Source organism: Thalassophryne amazonica, chromosome 10 (genome assembly GCF_902500255.1).
Source record: "Thalassophryne amazonica chromosome 10, fThaAma1.1, whole genome shotgun sequence".
NCBI lineage: Eukaryota > Metazoa > Chordata > Actinopteri > Batrachoidiformes > Batrachoididae > Thalassophryne > Thalassophryne amazonica.
The window spans coordinates 92,817,905-92,834,301 of record NC_047112.1 but is presented as its reverse complement, the minus strand read 5'-3'; the positions used below and the strand labels follow the sequence as shown (position 1 = coordinate 92,834,301).

The 16,397-nt window shown below is 39.8% G+C and overlaps 1 protein-coding gene across 1 annotated transcript in view; it reads right to left on the bottom strand.

Annotated features, from left to right (window-relative positions):
* Positions 1-16,397, bottom strand: part of usp46 (ubiquitin specific peptidase 46) — a 69,185-nt gene that overhangs the window by 21,213 nt on the left and 31,575 nt on the right. The window contains exon 3 of the mRNA XM_034180515.1: positions 15,014-15,227. Coding sequence (XP_034036406.1) covers positions 15,014-15,227 — 214 coding nt within the window. The remainder of the gene's footprint in view (positions 1-15,013; positions 15,228-16,397) is intronic.

Genomic DNA, 16,397 nt, shown 5'->3' with positions numbered 1-16,397 from the left:
AGATCACAGACATGACACAAAACTAAAGTCCATTTCAAATGGCAACTTTCTGGCTTTAAAAAACACTATAAGAAATCAGGAAAAATAATTGTGGCAGTCAGTAATGGTTACTTTTTTAGACCAAGCAGAGGGAAAAAAATATGGACTCACTCAATTCTGAGGAATAAATTATGGAATCACCCTGTAAATTTTCATCCTCAAAACTAACACCTGCATCAAATCAGATCTGCTCGTTAGCCTGCATCTAAAAAGGAGTGATCACACCTTGGAGAGCTGTTGCACCAAGTGCACTGACATGAATCATGGCTCCAACACGAGAGATGTCAACTGAAACAAAGGAGAGGATTATCAAACTCTTAAAAGAGGGTAAATCATCACGCAATGTTGCAAAAGATGTTGGCTGTTCACAGTCAGCTGTGTCTAAACTCTGGACTGAATACAAACAACATGGGAAGGTTGTTAAAGGCAAACATACTGGTAGACCAAGGAAGACATCAAAGTGTCAAGACAGAAAACGTAAAGCAATATGTCTCAAAAATCAAAAATGCACAACAAAACAAATGAGGAACGAATGGGAGGAAACTGGAGTCAACGTCTGTGACCGAACTGTAAGAAACCGCCTAAAGGAAATGGGATTTACATACAGAAAAGCTAAACGAAAGCCATCATTAACACCTAAACAGAAAAAAAAACAAGGTTACAGTGGGCTAAGGAAAAGCAATCGTGGACTGTGGATGACTGGATGAAAGTCATATTCAGTGATGAATCTCAAATCTAGATTGGGCAAGGTGATGATGCTGGAACTTTTCTTTGGTGGCGTTCCAATGGGATTTATAAAGATGACTGCCTGAAGAGAACATGTAAATTTCCACAGTCATTGATGATATGGGGCTGCATGTCAGGTAAAGGCACTGGGGAGATGGCTGTCATTACATCATCAATAAATGCACAAGTTTACGTTGATATTTTGGACACTTTTCTTATCCCATCAATTGAAAGGATGTTTGGGGATGATGAAATCATTTTTCAAGATGATAATGCATCTTGCCATAGAGCAAAAACTGCGAAAACATTCCTTGCAAAAAGACACGTAGGGTCAATGTCATGGCCTGCAAATAGTCCGGATCTTAATACAATTGAAAATCTTTGGTGGAAGTTGAAGAAAATGTTCCATGACAAGGCTCCAACCTGCAAAGCTGATATGGCAACAGCAGTCAGAGAAAGTTGGAGCCAGATTGATGAAGAGTACTGTTTGTCACTCATTAAGTCCATGCCTCAGAGACTGCAAGCTGTTATAAAAGCCAGAGGTGGTGCAACAAAATACTAGTGATGTGTTGGAGCGTTCTTTTGTTTGTCATGATTCCATAATTTTTTCCTCAGAATTGAGTGATTCCATATTTTTTTTCCCTCTGCTTGGTCTAAAAAAGTAATCGTTACTGACTGCCACAATTTTTTTTTCCTAATTTCTTATAGTGTTTCTTAAAGCCAGAAAGTTGCCATTTGAAATGACTTTAGTTTTGTGTCATGTTTGTGATCTGCTTTTTTTTCTACAAAATTAAACAACTGAATGAACATCCTCTGAGGCGGTGATTCCATAATTTTTGCCAGGGGTTGTATTTGTATTTCTTTTTGCCTACCTGAGCAGAATTTGTAAATGTTTGGGAAAATAAATTTGTTGTCACTTACAATTTAAAAATACGTAGGTCTCAATCTCGCAAAATAAAAGATGCCACATGTCTGTTATCGAGTTCTTACAGTCCTATTTGTGGCTCACAGAAAATGCCACATGGTTTTTAATTTTACCGTTACTGTTTAACTTAAAAATAAAATGTGGCAGACAGTGAACTTCCTCGTCCAGTCGTCATCTGTCTAAACTTGTTTCAAATCTGGAATCAAATCCTGCGCTGGGCTGATGAAGCTTCCTCCTCAATTCTACAAGGGTAAAAGGATCTCCATCTTTCCTGATTTTCACCCCTACAGTGGCCAAAAATTGGGCCACTTTTGCTGCAGTAAAGAGGGAGCTCCATTCTTGCCTGAACGTCAAGTTTGGTCTTCGCTATCCGGCAACACTGCGCATTACTTTTCCTGATAGTCAGACCCACAGGTTTGAAGATCCGGCATCAGCACTGATTTTTACTGAGGAAAATAAAACAAGCGCACTTAACTGCTGTGCATCCTTATGTGATAAATACAGGCACAGCTTCAGTGGCCTACCCTGACAATACAAACATCCATTTCTCTATTTTGACATTTGTGCGTATGAGAAGTGAAACCTGAGAGGTGAACATCCAGGAAGAGAATAAGAGCAGAGAGGGGAGAGAGGAGGCAGCTAACCAAAGCCAGGTCTCCACAGAGATCACATTGTTCTTTCACATAAAGAGCTTCCTCAGTGTGGACAGAAAACAGTCGGCGTCTCTTTCAGCCCTACTGTTAGAATGACCTGACCACCAGCACGCACCTGCCCCTCACCTCACATATTCAAATGCTGCTCCCACCTAACAAGGCAAAAATACAAATCTGTGCTGATTTTTCATCCAAGTTAGCAGTGATTTTAGAAGTAAAAAACACAACGCACACGCACAGATTTATGTTTGGTGTCAGGTTGACTTGTTGCTCAGACTCCATCTACAAATTACAAACATGGGTGACAGAGCGATGGGTTTCACAGAAGACATTTTGACTCATCATAGCACAACATGTGTAAACAATAACATTACGATTACAGCTGTGCACAGGTGTCAACCTGACTCCAGAAAGGGCAAAGAGGGTGCAGGTTTCTTTGTAACCACCAATTCTACAACCCCTGGAAAAAATTATGGAATCACCGGCCTCGGAGGATGTTCATTCAGTTGTTTAATTTTGTAGAAAAAAAAGCAGATCACAGACATGATACAAAACTAAAGTCATTTCAAATGGCAACTTTCTGGCTTTAAGAAACACTATAAGAAATCAAGAAAAGAAAATTGTGGCAGTCAGTAACGGTTACTTTTTTAGACCAAGCAGAGGGGAAAAAACTATGGACTCACTCAATTCTGAGGAATAAATTATGGAATCACCCTGTAAATTTTCATCTCCAAAACTAACACCTGCATCAAATCAGATCTGCTCGTTAGTCTGCATCTAAAAAGGAGTGATCACACCTTGGAGAGCTGTTGCACCAAGTGGACTGACATGAATCATGGATCCAACACGAGAGATGTCAATTGAAATAAAGGACAGGATTATCAAACTCTTAAAAGAGGGTAAATCATCACGCAATGTTGCAAAAGATGTTGGTTGTTCAGTCAGCTGTGTCTAAACTCTGGACTAAATACAAACAACATGGGAAGGTTGTTAAAGGCAAACATACTGGTAGACCAAGGAAGACATCAAAGCGTCAAGACAGAAAACGTAAAGCAATATGTCTCAAAAATCAAAAATGCACAACAAAACAAATAAGGAACGAATGGGAGGAAACTGGAGTCAATGTCTTTGACCGAACTGTAAAAAACAACCTAAAGGAAATGGGATTTACATACAGAAAAGCTAAACGAAAGCCATCATTAACACCTAAACAGAAAACAACAAGGTTACAATGGGCTAAGGAAAAGCAATCGTGGACTGTGGATGAAAGTCATATTCAGTGATGAATCTCGAATCTGCATTGGGCAAGGTGATGATGCTGGAACTTTTGTTTGGTGCCGTTCCAATGAGATTTATAAAGATGACTGCCTGAAGAGAACATGTAAATTTCCACAGTCATTGATGATATGGGGTTGCATGTCAGGTAAAGGCACTGGGGAGATGGCTGTCATTACATCATCAATAAAGGGACAAGTCTACATTGATATTTTGGACACTTTTCTCATCCCATCAATTGAAAGGATGTTTGGGGATGATGAAATCATTTTTCAAGATGATAATGCATCTTGCCATAGAGCAAAAACTGTGAAAACATTCCTTGCAAAAAGACACACAGGGTCAATGTCATGGCCTGCAAATAGTCCGAATCCAATTGAAAATCTTTGGTGGAAGTTGAAGAAAATGGTCCATGACAAGGCTCCAACCTGCAAAGCTGATCTGGCAACAGCAATCAGAGAAAGCTGGAGCCAGATTGATGAAAAGTACTGTTTGTCACTCATTAAGTCCATGCCTCAGAGACTACAAGCTGTTATAGAAGCCAGAGGTGGTGCAACAAAATACTAGTGATGTGTTGGAGCATTCTTTTGTTTTTCATGATTCCATAATTTTTTCCTCAGAATTGAGTGATTCCATATTTTTTTTCCCTCTGCTTGGTCTAAAAAAAGTAACCGTTACTGACTGCCACAGTTTTTTTTTCCTGATTTCTTATAGTGTTTCTTAAAGCCAGAAAGTTGCCATTTGAAATGACTTTAGTTTTGTGTCATGTCTGTGATCTGCTTTTTTTCTACAAAATTAAACAACTGAATGAACATCCTCCGAGGCCAGTGATTCCATAATTTTTGCCAGGGGTTGTACCATCTGCTGTTAATCAGTGAAATCATGTGGTGAAGTTGGTGGTAACAGAGAAACCTATGTCCTCTGCCCTTTCTGAAGTCAGGTTGACACCTATGGATGTGCCACATTCATTTTTATACCCGCTTACTCCAGGTAAGGGTCACCATAGTGCGCTGTAGGATGACATTAAATTTACTGAGTTGTGCAGCATTACTTTGAAATGTAGTCAGTTACTGAATCCAAAATACAATTAAGGTGGAATACTTTTGAATGACATATAATGTAATTTGAATACTGTTGAAATACTTCAAAATCAATTACTGACAGTGATGCATTTATTACTACAAATGGAAACAACCACAAATAGTTGTTTTTTTATATGATAAACTATGAATTAAATTATAAATGATAGGTTTAAAAAAAATTGTGGTTGTGTCTATTCTTAGTATGAAGTGTACCGTTTCCATTCGTTGGTTTCAAAGTCATTCAAAAGTATTCAGATTACACTATAAGTAAACCAAAATTACTCGAACTGAATTCCACACTACTCTCACTTATTAAAGGAGCAGTTACAAATTTTAGGTTATGTTATATAAGTGCAAGTGAATGGACATCACTATGTATAAATTTGTTTTGATGCTTATGAGTATTCTTGAGTGATTTGGCAGTTTTTCCTCATATTAAAATTCACAAAATAACCCAAATCAATCAAGTCTGAAAATTACCCCATAACAAAACAGCTCAGTATGCCAACAAAACATTTATTTAAACAAATTTAAATGGCCAATAACATATATGCCCCCCTCTAGCATTTACACACTCCTGGCATTGATTTGGCATACTTCTGAAAATCTGGTCAGCAGCACAAAAATATACACATTTTGCTATAAAGGTGCCATCACATGATGAATTTGTTTTTGTTAATAGGAAACATTTTCATTCCATCAATGTTCAAATGCATCTAACTAACATCATGGCTTGGTGGCCTGGTTCAACACGACTCATTCATGCTGACTAACAGCATGGTTGGGAAAAGGCTAGAGGGGTGGGCAGCAAGGGCCGAGACACTGCAGGTTTTCCTTGCAATCAATCACCTCAGCAGATGGGTTGCGGATGAGCTGCTCCCCTGAACATAAACACCTGATTGTCAATGGATTCACCAGCTGAGGTGATTGGTAGTAAGGAAAACCTGCAGTGTCTCGGCCATTCATGGCACATGATTGCTCACCCCTGGGCTAGAGGCTGGCACGGTGCGCGATGGATGGCTGCTTGGTGAATAAATTTGTGTAACGTTCCAAATTAAAACCAGTGCAGGCACATTTGGGCATGTGTGCATTCAAATATGTTTTTGTTATTATTACTACACTCAACAAAAATATAAACGCAACACTTTTGGTTTTGCTCCCATATTGTATGAGATGAACTCAAAGATCTAAAACTTTTTCCACATAGACATCACCATTTCCCTCAAATATTGTTCACAAACCAGTCGAAATCTGTGATAGTGAGCACTTCTCCTTTGCTGAGATAATCCATCCCACCTCACAGGTGTGCCATATCAAGATGTTGATTAGACACCATGATTAGTGCACAGGTGTGCCTTAGACTGTCCACAATAAAAGGCCACTCTGAAAGGTGCAGTTTTGTTTTATTGGGGGGGATACCAGTCAGTATCTGGTGTGACCACCATTTGCCTCATGCAGTGCAACACATCTCCTTCACATAGAGTTGATCAGGTTGTCAATTGTGGCCTGTGGAATGTTGGTCCACTCCTCTTCAATGGCTGTGCGAAGTTGCTGGATATTGGCAGGAACTGGTACACGCTGTCGTATACGCCGGTCCAGAGCATCCCAAACATGCTCAATGGGTGACATGTCCGGTGAGTATGCCGGCCATGCAAGAACTGGGACATTTTCAGCTTCCAAGAATTGTGTACAGATCCTTGCAACATGGGGCCGTGCATTATCCTGCTGCAACATGAGGTGATGTTCTTGGATGTATGGCACAACAATGGGCCTCAGGATCTCGTCACGGTATCTCCGTGCATTCAAAATGCCATCAATAAAATGCACCTGTGTTCTTCGTCCATAACAGACTCCTGCCCATACCATAACCCCACCGCCACCATGGGCCACTCGATCCACAACATTGACATCAGAAAACCGCTCACCCAAACGACGCCACACACGCTGTCTGCCATATGCCCTGGACAGTGTGAACCGGGATTCATCCATGAAGAGAACACCTCTCCAACGTCCCAAACGCCAGCGAATGTGAGCATTTGCCCACTCAAGTTGGTTACGACGATGAACTGGAGTCAGGTCGAGACCCCAATGAGGATGACGAGCATGCAGATGAGCTTCCCTGAGACGGTTTCTGACAGTCTGTGCAGAAATTCTTTGGTTATGTTAACCGATTGTTTCAGCAGCTGTCCAAGTGGCTGGTCTCAGACGATCTTGGAGGTGAACATTCTGGATGTGGAGGTCCTGGGCTGGTGTGGTTACACATGGTCTGTGGTTGTGAGGCTGGTTGGATGTACTGCCAAATTTTCTGAAACGCCTTTGGAGACGGCGTATGGTAGAGAAACGAACATTCAATACATGAGCAACAGCTCTGGTTGACATTCCTGCTGTCAGCATGCCAATTGCACACTCCCTCAAATCTTGCGACATCTGTGGCATTGTGCTGTGTGATAAAACTGCACCTTTCAGAGTGGCCTTTTATTGTGGGCAGTCTAAGGCATACCTGTGCACTAATCATGGTGTCTAATCAGTATCTTGATATGGCACACTTGTGAGGTGGGATGGATTATCAGCAAAGGAGAAGTGCTCACTATCACAGATTTAGACTGGTTTGTGAACAATATTGAGGGAAATGGTGATATTGTGTATGTGGAAAAAGTTTTAGATCTTTGACTTCATCTCATACAAAATGGGAGCAAAACCAAAAGTGTTGCGTTTATATTTTTGTTGAGTGTATTTGTTGTTTCTTGATGGTGAAAGAGCTGCAGTGCTTCTTAACAAGCCCCAGATTGTCGCCCTGTGTTCAGTATTTGTCAATAAATGCCTGCATAAAGTCGTGAATGTCGCACACTATCAGTTGTGGCACACCTCTTTTTTAAACTTTAGTGTGTGTGTGCGCGCTGCTCTGAGCCCACAGCGTTTACCGCTTCACACATATACGGTCTTGCACACTTCTTTTCTGTTTCATATAATATCCCTGCATGTCTCCACTTCATTTCCATTCATCTGTAGCTCACACTGTATAATTTCTTTTCTTTGTTCAGGGGAATCCCAGTGCCTATTTCAATAAATTTGGATATTTAAATAGAGGTATGGACAGTAGGGTTATGACAAATCTCAAATTTATTAGTCTGGGGTTATAAATGATGAACTTTTAACTAAAACTCACAAAAATGACTTTGGTTTTGCCAGACCTTGAAAAAACCTCCTGCACCTAAGACAGTTTCATATTTCACTTTTACATACAATACACAAGGAATACATGAAAATGAGTACATATAGCATTTGTAGTATTTTTAATAGTGTTTCAGATTTGTGTATTAGTGTTAATAAATTTGCTGTTAAGATATTTATCTGTTTTTCAAGTAGAACGAACCTCCTCCATCAACTTTAGAGCCGTCTCAGCTACTATGTTGGAGCGAGGCACATCAAGCACTGATAGTTCCTTTTTCCAGTGAGTAGAGAAGCATTTCACATCTTTGGGACACTTAAGTTTGGATATTGCTAACAGCAGGTCTTCATAATCCATCTCTTAATAGTGTTGGTTAGAAAACCAGGCCCGCGACCATGTAGTTGCAATGAAATCACAAGTTACCCTCAGCTGTTCTCGCCAATTTGGAAGAAGGAAAAATGCATTAAGTGCAAAAATTCCTCATGAGTTCAACCTGGCACTGTGAAGTGTTGGCAGCTTGTGCCATTTGATGCGAGGCCATTTTTCCTCCGTTTTGTAAAACTTGTATGCTTCACAAAGCTCAAAAGGGAATTTAAAATCATCTCTCCAGCCAAGATTCTCATACTCTGGTATCACTTCTGTGTCCATGTATGCATTTTGCAAATCATCATACTGTTCCAAAATCTCATCAATAAACTCATAGTTAATGTTAGGTGCCTGTGACCGTATAGGAAAAAAGAAGTCCAACACATGTCGCAGAACAAGATCAAGAATGTGGTGTTGGCAACTGATGTATTGAGGTTCATCGAATCCCTTGTCTCGAAATGTTCTCTGAAGCCTGGCTTGATATTTGCTAATTCTTTTCTTGTTACGTTATTTTTAAATAGTATTGTGTAAATGCATGTATTTTTAAAAGTGATGTGGTGCTAGGTGCGGGAGGTTTTTTCATGATTCAATGAAATAAACTTCAAAAAAGTGATCTATGGGTAAAAGTTCATCAAATGCAACATCAGGAAAATTAAAGTTTTGAAAAAGGTTTGTAGTCATAACCCTAATGGACAGGGAGCAGTTTGATACATCTGCATGTGCGCTCAATTGCACGTTGATTGGGATGTACAAACGCAATGTACTTGGATCCATGTGTACGCACACCTTAATACATCTGACTTTTTTGTGCGTACAACAGTTTCTGGGTTTTAGTGTACGCCACGTTTCAGCAGGAAATCCACGTAAGTGTTTATACATGAAGGCCCAGGTCTGGTTTTGTCTATTGGTGCACTGGTTAAGTCGTAATAGATCACAAATAATTCCCTGGTGCACATCCTGGACCACCTGACTCAGGATAAATAGTAACTCCCCAACCACCAGAGAATGAATACACCCTGAATAATCACAATGGCAGACTCTGAGAAGAAAACCGATGGTAGGTGAAGGGAAAAATTAGTACAGCTAAAGTGTTCTCATTGTTTTCTCCTCACATTAAGTTTGGGCGGGTAGCACAATGGCTTAGTGGTAATACCTGTTCCCTCATACCAAGAAGGTCATGGGCTTGCTTGCTGTTTGGGCCTTTCTGTGTGGCGTTTACATGTTCTCCCCATGTTTGCATTGGTTCCCTCCAGGTGCTCCGGCTTCCTCCCACTTTCAAGGATATGTAGGCTTGGTGAACTGGGGACTCTAAACTGACCGGTGTGTATGCGTGTGTGAATGTGTTTGTCCGTCTGTGGCCCTGCAACAGACTGTCCAACCTTTACCCCACCACATCCTATGACTGCTGGGACAGGGTTCAGCCCCCACACCCCCGTGACCCTTGATTGGAGCAAGCGGGTACGCAAATGAATGAATGAAGTTTGGGCACTTTGTTGTTTACTATACAACCTGAAAAATAAGATAACTAGTAAATGTTAGAATTAAAAATTATATATATTTTGAGTGGCGTCGGCCAGGTATGGCTTATACTAAGCAATTTATACAGATAAGAAAAAGAAAAAAGCCTCATAGTGCCAAACGGTGTGAGAGCAGGGGTGTCGGCCAAGTGGTTAGTGCGCTTGTTTTCATAGCGGAAGGTTCCTAGTGTCAGGGTCTCAGCACTCCTCTAGTCTGAGCAATCCTCTACACTAGTTTGCGCATGCGCGAACCCAGTAGTGTAGTCTGATTGGCTCTTCTGCTTAAAACTGACTTTAGAATGATTTAAGTGGGTTTACTTTGACATCTGATGGTTAATAACATTATTCCCTTTGATCAGTAGAGTCAGACTCAGACGCGCTGCTGTCGTGCTGCTGTCGTCCCCTGTCTTTTATTGTGAAATAATGCAGAATTTATGTGGACATGATTGCTGTACAAAAGCTTCAGAGATCTGTGGCGGAGATAGACGATGACTGGGGTGCAGTTTTAAGCAGAAACAAGGAGATAATTGGTGAATCGTTGCCGACGCTCCGAGATAAATGAAGGCAGGGGGACTGAACTCAAGTTAATTTATAAAGCACTTAAAAAAAAAAAAAAAACAGTCACAACCGTTCTGACTGCGACACTGAGTCAAGACCAACCTGCCCATTCTCCATGTAACATGGAGTTGCATCAGGCAGGGGTTCCAGCATAAAAACTTGCCAAATCAACATGCAGATCCAGTATGGATGCTGTATCCATCCAGTATGCTGTGGTGACCCAAAGTGATAATGCAGATGCCGTCTGTTACATTATTGGTGGAGTATTGTAAGTATTTGTTCCTCAGTTAAACTGGTGTACTACATTATTAAAAGACAATGACTTGAGTAACGTGCCTTCATTTTAAGGTGTTTGCTTCAGCTCAAGGTTGTGTTCAACATATTCCACCATGCAATGTTTAGCTATGACTGATGCAAACCCTTCTAACAACTCAAGTTGGAGTTATAGGAGTTACAGTTATGACACTGCAGGTTTATAGGTACCGTATGACACTTTCAACAACCTCATTTCTGCTCAATATGCTACTCAGGGTTTATAACCTGAAATGATGAACTGTATTTAAAAGATAATACAATCCACAACACCTGCGATCCAGGCCAAACCTGACGAGTATTCTACATTCATTCTATATGGCTTGTATTGGTAACCCTGTTACAGAACTCTGAGAAAAAATACTGTGCTGTCCAAAGTCGTCAACTACAGCTGATTAATATGGCCAAAATAAGTAAATATCACAAACAACATTAGTTTTGCATACTGATGAATAATATTTATCATGATATAAAATTAATAATGCTGCCAGTTTTAAAAGTATCCTAATAATGACTGAAAACTGAAGATACTCAAGACCTCATTACTTAAACTTTAGTCTTAACATATTTTAGGTTAGGAAGCAGTTTGTATATATGTTTGAAAGTGCTACTGAAATAAATGCTGCTATCAAAACAGAAAGAAGAAATCAGAGTCATGGGGTCTTGTTCAATGGCTCTGGGTAGCATGGTTCAAAATCTGGGGCTTTTATTGTGAAAGGTCTGAATGCAAAACGTGCAGCTTTCTGCTTGTGACGTTCATGCGAAAGACTTCAGTGTGGCAAGTTTTGCTAATCTCTGTTCATATAACAGAGCCTCCAGATATATACTTTATCATCTTATCAGTATCAGTGTAAACCTCTGTTAGATTATCATTTTTATCTTATATTTTTGTCAACTTCCTCCGCCTCAGAGAATGCTGCCAGTTCACTTTCGCAGTCGCTTTTGTGCTCCTCACAGGTCTCACACACACACACACACACTCTGTTTCTCTCCCCCATTTCCAAGGCTTTCTCACGCCACACAGTTTATTGTAGTCTGTCCAGTGCTGTCTCTCCCATGAGACAAATATGCAACTACAGCCTCAACCACAGGGCACGTTAATAATATCAGCATGTAAAGAAACAAATTAAGTGGCTTCTATGAAAGTATGCCTGCACATGCCAGTGTATTTTTTTGTTCCTTTCTTTATGAGAGTTTGGTGTTTACATTTGTTATAGCAAGTAAAAAACATAAATTACAGAACTACAATGAAGAATAACACTAACATTTTTTGTTTAAGAAATGTAAGATATACAACCCCAAATCAGAAAAAGTTGAGTGCCTCAAGTCTTCTTGAATATGAGGCCACAAGCTTGGTGCTCCTATCTTTGGGCAGTTTTGTCCATTCCTCTTTGCAGTACCTCTCAAGCTCCATCACGTTGGATGGGGAGAGGGTCACAGCCATTTTCAGATCTCTCCACAGATGTTCAATAGGATTCAGATCTGGGCTTTGGCTGGACCACTCAAGGACATTCACACAGTTGTCCTGTAGCCACTCCTTTGATATCCTGGCTGTGTGCTTAGGGTCACTGTCCTGCTGAAAGATGAACCATCACCCCAGTCTGAGGTCAAGAGTGCTCTGGAGCAGGTTTTCATCCAGGATGTCTCTGTACATTGCTGCACTCATCTTTTCCTCAACCCTGACGAGTCCCCAAGTTCCTGCCACTGAAAAACATCCCCACAGCATGATGCTGCCACCACCATGCTTCAGTGGAAGGATGATGCTTGGTTTCTTCCAAATATGAAGCTGGGCATTCAGGCAATCTTTGTCTCATCAGACCAGAGAATTTTGTCCTAGTGGATCTGAACTTCTTCAATTTATGGATGATGGAAGCCACTATGACCATTGGGACCCTCAAAGCAGCAGAAATGTTTCTGTACCCTTCCCCAGATTTGTGCCTTAAGATAATCCTGTCTCAGAGGTCTACAGACAATTCCTCTGAATTCATGCTTGGTTTCTGCTCTGACATGCACTGACAACTGTGGGACCTTATATGTAGACAGGTGTGCCTTTCCAAATCATGTCCAATTAACTGAATTTATCTCAGGTGGACTCCAATTAAGCTGTAGAAACATCAAGGATGATCAGTGGAAACAGGATGTGAATACTTATGTACATGTCAATTCTTAGTTTTTTATTTTAAATAAATTTGCAAAAAATCTAAAAAAAAACAAACAAACAAATAACATACACACAAAAACTTTCCACTGTCGTTGTGGGGTATTGTGTGTATAATTTTGGGGAAGAAATAAATTTCATCCATTTTGGAATAAAGCTGCAACAACAATGTGGAACAAATGATGCATTGTGAATACTTCCCGGATGCACTGCAAGTGTATCCGCACGCATGCAGCAATAATTAGTGCTCGTTGATATATTTTATTGCTATTATCCCTCTCGTCAAAAGGTGCATTTCTGGAAAGTGTCTTATTTGGTATTATCGCCATGTGATGCACACTTTGGCAAATGCAGAACCATCCCGATGGCTGACAGAGTGAAACGTGCACTGGTACCGGTAACGAAGCTTCTGAGTTTTCATTCAAAAGTGATGGCTCGGATTTACACTGAGCAAAAATATAAATGCAACACTATTGTTTTTGCTCCTATTTTTCATGAGCTGAACTCAAAGATCTAAAACATTTTATATATATACACACACACACACACACACACACACACACACGACATACCTATTTCTCTCAAATATTCAAAAACTTGTCTAAATCTGTGTCTATGAGCACTTCTTTGCCAAGATAATCAATCCCACCTCACAGGTGTGACATATCAAGGTGCTGATAAGACAGCATGATTAGTGCACAGGTGTGCCTTTGGCTGGCCACAACAAAAGGCCACTCAAATATTCAGTTTCATCACAGCACAATGCTACAGATGTCTCAAGTTTTGAGGGAGAGTGCAATTGGCATGCTGACTGCAGGAGTGTCCACCAGAGCTGTTGCCCGTTAATTGGATGAAAATTCAGTAAGCTATGTCTTCTATAATACATTCCAATTCTAAGGTAGAACTATACCAGCGTATACTAAGTGTGAATGGGTGAAAGCGAGGCAACATTGTAAAGCACTTTGAGCTTCTGATTTAGATGGAAAAAGCACTATATAAATGCAGCCCATTTACCATTTTTTCAAATGAAGTTATGACCCAGCCATTAAATGAGGCAGGCCCCATATTCAAGGTTAGGCATTTAATCAAGGAAATGTGTAAGCTTAATGTGTGCTGGGGATTCTCCGTAGATCATTCGGCACCTCCTGGCTGTAACTAATCCATTACATACATATAAAGGATTTTGTTAATTTTATGCATATAATGGCTTTAATCTGTTTTATACATATAACGGATTTCCATTATACCAGACAAAATTTGCTGGTCCACCTGAATTCATTATATGTGGGTTTTACTGTTTATGAACAAGTAAAATGAAGTTGACCACACAAAACATGAAACACCCACCACCATATTTTCATATCCTTCAAACCTTTTGATGTGTGGTTGCAAAAAAAAACAAACACACGCAACAACTATACTTTATCTATCTATATAAGCTGTTTTGTCTTTATTCATTTTAGGGGTGAAACATGTTTTGTAAAATGCTCATACTCGTAGAGTTTGATAGTTCGCCCCAAGAAAATCTATTAAAAATTTACAGTTTTTGTTAACAATATCCTTAAAATACTACCAATGTTTGTAAAATATTTATTTGTAACACACGTCAACTTTTGAGTTAATATAAACCTTCCCCTGATTCTGTGGCTATTGTAATTTAATGCTGGTGATTTAAACAAATGTCAACTAGTGCGTTGCCTGTGGGATCCATGGGCTCCAGATTGGGTAGTGTTTATAAAATAGGTAGCTGACATTTTAAGGGTAGTAATAAATTATGCAAAGTTTCTATAATGATTTGTAATGGCATGAGTCCAGAATGTAATTATCAATGATGATTGTTCACAGTTACGTATATCAAGTAACTGCAAACTCCAAAAAATATTAGCCCTCTCAGTGTTCCATTTGGCGGCGTTCATCCTTGAGCCAAAATACATAGGCATACCAAACGTCAGCTCTCCCTAGTTTCTCAATGATCGAAGCCTTACACACGCACACATACATGTACACAAAGGCAACCTGGCTTTTAATATATAGATTACAACCACTTTTAAACTCATTTGGTGTCATAAACTGAGTACTGTGGTGCCGTTTAAAATTAAACACCTGCTATCTCATATGTCACAAAGAGGAGACTTTCCACCAGTTAAAGTACTACTAATACAGGATGCACAAGTCTTATTTCACTTTACTCTCTTAATGGTTTGACTTAGTCTGAAGTCATAATAATGCTCACCATTCTCCTTTCGTAAACGGGAGATGAACTTTTTGGGTGGGATGACGCCAACTTTCTTCTTCTGTGTGGCAATGGAGTGGAAGAGGTCAGCCAGGCATGTGAGCAGGTTCTCCTTCTTCTTCTGCTGGGCTTTGTAGGCCAACACGTTCTCCCGAAAAGGCCGGCAGAAGTACAGAGCCTGGAGCACCGAGTTACAGTAACATGTGTTTCCAAACTGAAGGGGATGGGAAGGAAGGAACAAAAGCACACAAAGACAAGAGGATTTTGTCTTAACGGATAGGAATGGGTACCGAAACTCAGTATTACACGAGCCCTGGGACACATTATTATTAAAGATTATGAATGATTAAAGATAGAAGTATTGAGAAACTCTGCGCCTTAATGGTACCATTTTTGCTACTGGGGAACTTTCATATTGCTACATAGAAGACAGCGCTCTCTCTCTCTCACTCACTCACTCACTCACACAACTGGAGATGGTGGAGAAAATTAAACACTCAAGTGTGGTTGCACTCGTTGCAATTTACTGTTAAACTCTATATAGAAAATAAAGCAGTGTTTGTTTTTTTCTTAATTGAATTGTTTTCCCCAAAAAAGTACAGATAAGAATTCTGTAAAGTACCAGACCGATAAACAGTACCGCTAAGAGTAGTATCATAACGATACTCAGTCATACAGATGGATGTTGTGTTGATTGTAAAGCCTCTGTGAGAAAGTTGTCACTTTGAACTGTATAAATCAATCTCAGTACACAGCAAGGACTAGAGGTGTGTCTTATTAAGGTTGAACCAAAAATCTATTTACAGATCTAGGTCACATTCACTGATGCTATGGTCAACAAGGGCAACACTGACCTTAACATGAATTGCGCAGCTCAACCTCAAACAAAGGTTTTAGCAATGCACTACAGCAGCAAGTTTCATCATGAGCTGTGCAGTCCTTGCTTGTGTTCCAGCCAGCTTTTAAAAAGGACCGCATGGAAGAAAATTGAAGGAACTTCTGCATTTGGGCAGGTTCACATGATGCTGGGATTGTGATTTATTTTTTCTGTTTCATTTTTTAACAATAAATAAAAGGTGGACAAACAAATGTGAAATTAAGCACCAGTGTTTATTTTCAGTGACCCTGATCCTAATATACAGTGCATCAAGAAAGTATTCACAGCCCTTCAGTTTTTCTACATTTTATGTTACAGCCTTTCCAAAATGGAGCAAGTTCTTTTTTGTTTCTCAAAAATTCTACTCAAAACACCCCACAATGACAACATGAAAAAGTTTTTTTTTTAATTTTTTGCAAATTTATTAAAAATAATAAAAAAAACAGAAATCACATATGCATACGTATTCACAGCTTTTGCTCAATATTTCAATAACTTGATGCACCT